Source organism: Arachis duranensis, chromosome 2 (assembly GCF_000817695.3).
Source record: "Arachis duranensis cultivar V14167 chromosome 2, aradu.V14167.gnm2.J7QH, whole genome shotgun sequence".
NCBI lineage: Eukaryota > Viridiplantae > Streptophyta > Magnoliopsida > Fabales > Fabaceae > Arachis > Arachis duranensis.
The window spans coordinates 4,217,060-4,220,600 of NC_029773.3; the positions used below are offsets into that span (position 1 = coordinate 4,217,060).

The 3,541-nt window shown below is 31.1% G+C and overlaps 1 protein-coding gene across 1 annotated transcript; it reads left to right on the plus strand.

Annotated features, from left to right (window-relative positions):
* The first annotated feature begins 825 nt into the window (after nucleotides 1-825).
* On the plus strand, nucleotides 826-3,359 carry LOC107472925 (uncharacterized). Its single transcript, XM_016092450.3, has 4 exons — nucleotides 826-1,226; nucleotides 1,345-1,617; nucleotides 2,197-2,356; nucleotides 2,872-3,359. Exons 1-4 carry the CDS (start codon nucleotides 984-986, stop codon nucleotides 3,048-3,050), a joined length of 855 nt encoding a protein of 284 aa, XP_015947936.1. The 5' UTR covers nucleotides 826-983; the 3' UTR covers nucleotides 3,051-3,359.
* The last annotated feature ends 182 nt before the right edge of the window (nucleotides 3,360-3,541 follow it).

Consider the following 3,541-nt stretch of genomic DNA (forward strand, 5'->3'; position numbering starts at 1 on the left):
ATAATTTTAGAGATCACTTTAATTTAATTAAAATTTAAAATATTAACCTAATTAACGTATGAAATTTAAGTAACTAATTTAAAAACTATTCAAAATATATTAATAGAAAGTATATATATGTAACATTTATGTTTAATAAAAATATTAGGTAAGAAATAATTTTTTTATATTTATTTTGTATTTAGACTAACACTAATCAACGACTCTTTAATTTTTTACTGAAAGTATTTATCTTTAGTATTTTCTAATATTTAATACAACACATTTCATCACTATTTATTAATGATTTAATTATTTTGTCGATCCCTATAGTTTTACTAAATTTTTTATTAGGTCTCTATATTTTTTTTCAATTGAGTCCCTACAATTTAATTACTTTATAGTCGCAGAAAATAATTTAAAAATATAAAAGCAGAATAAAATAGTTAGTAAAAAATAATAATAATGATAGTTATAGACTTATAGTATATAATACGCAATGAATATTGATATATAATATTCTTATTTTAATAATGTCACTTATTTTTCTTTAAATTTATGAAAATATATACACAAAAAAAAGTTATATTTGGAGTGATATTATAAAAAAAAATAGAAATTTTTATATAATATAATAAAATACATAATATAATAATAGTCATATTATATTATAAAATATTGAAATTGACCGTTTATAGTTTCTAGTTCTAGTTGCTCCTAGTTCCAACTACATGAAACATGTGCCTTTTGTCTTTTGAATTTGTGATACATGGCATTGCCAAGTGTGTTGTTGTGTGGGACCATGACATATGAATTACCAATCTTAGTCAACAAATTGTTGCAATATTCAACATCTAATCTAAATCTCAATCTAAACTCAAGTTTCTCTTATCTTCTGTACTATTTGGAGTTTCCCATTTCCTCTGAGATTCTCATCTTGTTTTTGTTTCTCCTGTGTCCCCTCCACCTGTTTGATCAAAGTCCTCTCAAACCTGAAACTAGGGATGCTGAGTATGGCTTCCACACTTAGCCTCTTGAAATTTTCAGTTCTTCCCAAAAATCCACACCAATTATTTTCAACCCCAAAAGTTCACCAACTTCCCTCATCAATCTCAGCAAGATTGAACACCCCAAAAGATCCTCCAAAGCCAACACAATTTCTAGAACAACATAGCATCAGCAATGCTCTCAAAACTGTTCCACTTACACTCACAGCACTCACATTCCCATTCTTGTTGGAACAAAAGGCAAGGAATAAGGGTCTGCCCTTCAATTCTTGTTTCTGTATGCATAATGATCCAGTCTAGGTTTGTCACTATAGTTGTTGATCTTTGTTTTCTGATGGGGTGTTTCTATTTTGACAAGGATGCTGCACTTGCTGTTGATGGAGAATTTGGGATATTGGAAGGAAGAACATTTGCTCTGATACATCCTATTGTGATGATTTCTTTGTTCTTCTTTACATTGTGGACAGGGTATTTGGGGTGGCAGTGGCGGCGCGTGAGGACTATTCAGGAAGAGATCAATGAGCTCAAGAAACAAGTGAAGCCTACACCTGTTACACCAGAAGGGAAACCAGTGGAAGGAGCAGAAGCACCATCATCATCTGTTGAACTCAAAATCCAGCAACTCACTGAGGTGATAACTTTGCACAATTTTTTTTTATGCTATTATTCTGTTGTATTCTGAATTTCATTTTGGTATGCTACTATGATTGTTTTTACTGAAAATGCAAAGAGTCAATTTGACGAGGATTTTGGAACAATTTATGGTCTATGTCATGGCACTATAGTGTTATTTAATCCACGTAACCAAACCCATCTTGTAGGAAAAGATTTAGTTGTTGATGCTGGTGTTGCAAGGAGATATACACTAATTTAACTTACAACAACATAATCTAAGGTTTAACAGCAAATTCCTGAAGTTAGGGACAATATTATCTATGCTTACAATTTTAGGGACTTAAACGGGTTCATTTGATGTACTAACATATTTTTCCAAATTTTGGGGTGTACCTTGTCTTATCTATCATTAGCCGAAAACATGAACACTTGTTGATCTTTGTGCAAGGTTTAAGATCTTGCATTGTTTCATTAGTTACATCATGTTGGGTTGAAACTATAACAAATGTAAACCTTGATTTACTCCTACGTTACTGAATACTTGATTTTGGCATATGGTCATCACCTAACTTATTGGCTTGATTTTCAAATTCAGGAAAGGAAAGAGCTGCTTAAAGGCTCCTATAGGGATAGGCACTACAATGCAGGATCCATACTCTTAGGATTTGGGGTGCTTGAGGCTGTTGGTGGAGGGTTAAACACATGGATTAGGACGGGAAAGCTATTTCCAGGTCCACATCTGTTTGCAGGAACAGGTAAAGTCTTAAATTTACATTTGATTATGGAAAAATTAAGAGGATGAAGATCACAAGAAAATTCAATTTTTTTATGTGTGTCACTTTTTCAGTTCTCTAAACATATTGATTAACTATGTACTTCACTTTGATCTTATAAAAATGATTCATTTAAGTCCTTAGACTCTTCGATAGCAGCATTTTGGTTGGTGTAGCTGCACTGCATCGACCTTTTTAGTTCCGCCATTACAAGTCTGCTGACTGCTAACATGTCACGTGTTTTGACCATATGGCATATCATGTGGCTTGATACATTAGCAGATTCGTAATGGGGGGACCAAATTAACTGAAGGGGTCCAATCTCAAAGATCAAAATGCTGGTGTTGAAATGAATCATGCTTACAAAGTAAAGATTTACTATAAAGTATAAACACTTAGCAAGTATGTGAAAACAAATCTTTTAAAGAAGTATAACATTCTACGATATTATTATTTTGGTGTGAAAAATGATTATGCTGCATTCTTTTGGCCACCAGCTATCACAGTATTATGGGCACTATCAGCAGCACTAGTTCCATCAATGCAGAAAGGGAGTGAATTGGCCAGAAGTCTTCACATTACATTCAATACATTAAATGTTCTTCTCTTTATATCTCAACTTCCTACTGGTTTTGAGATCTTAATGAAAGTGTTTGAGTTCACACAATGGCCTTGAATGTAAGATTCTTATGTGAAAAAATAAAAAAATCATACTCTTTTCATTCTTCACTATTTGTCATTGTGACATTGAATCCTGACTTATTGATTCAAGCATGTACCAAAAAATAACAATGACAGATAAAAAGAAAGGGAGAGAAGCATTTGCTTCCCTTTTAGCTCTCTTTCATGGAAACATCAAATAATAAGAATTTTTCAAATATATGTAAAATGTGTTCCATGAAAGTGCTGTGATAATAGGGATTGTAATTGACAAGTTGAAGACTAGTTCCCTTCATATTTAAGTATTTTAATTTTTTAAGTCTCTTATATATAAACTATTTTATTTTATCGAATAATGATAGAATAATTATTTTTAATGTATTTATTTGAAACTTATCATCTTATAAACAATTTTATTTTTCGTTTTACTAATGTTTTGTATCATAATTCAAGTTTATTTAAAAATTTCTAATGGATAGTAAAATGAAAATAGAAAAAGTTGATATA

Bases quoted from the DNA above. Each gene is read 5' to 3' on its own strand.
- LOC107472925 (XM_016092450.3), top strand. From the start codon at position 984: ATGCTGAGTATGGCTTCCACACTTAGCCTCTTGAAATTTTCAGTTCTT. The intron at 1,227-1,344 runs GCAAGGAATAAG...TATTTTGACAAG, and splicing joins CATTCTTGTTGGAACAAAAG to GATGCTGCACTTGCTGTTGA. The intron at 1,618-2,196 runs GTGATAACTTTG...TTTCAAATTCAG, and splicing joins AAATCCAGCAACTCACTGAG to GAAAGGAAAGAGCTGCTTAA.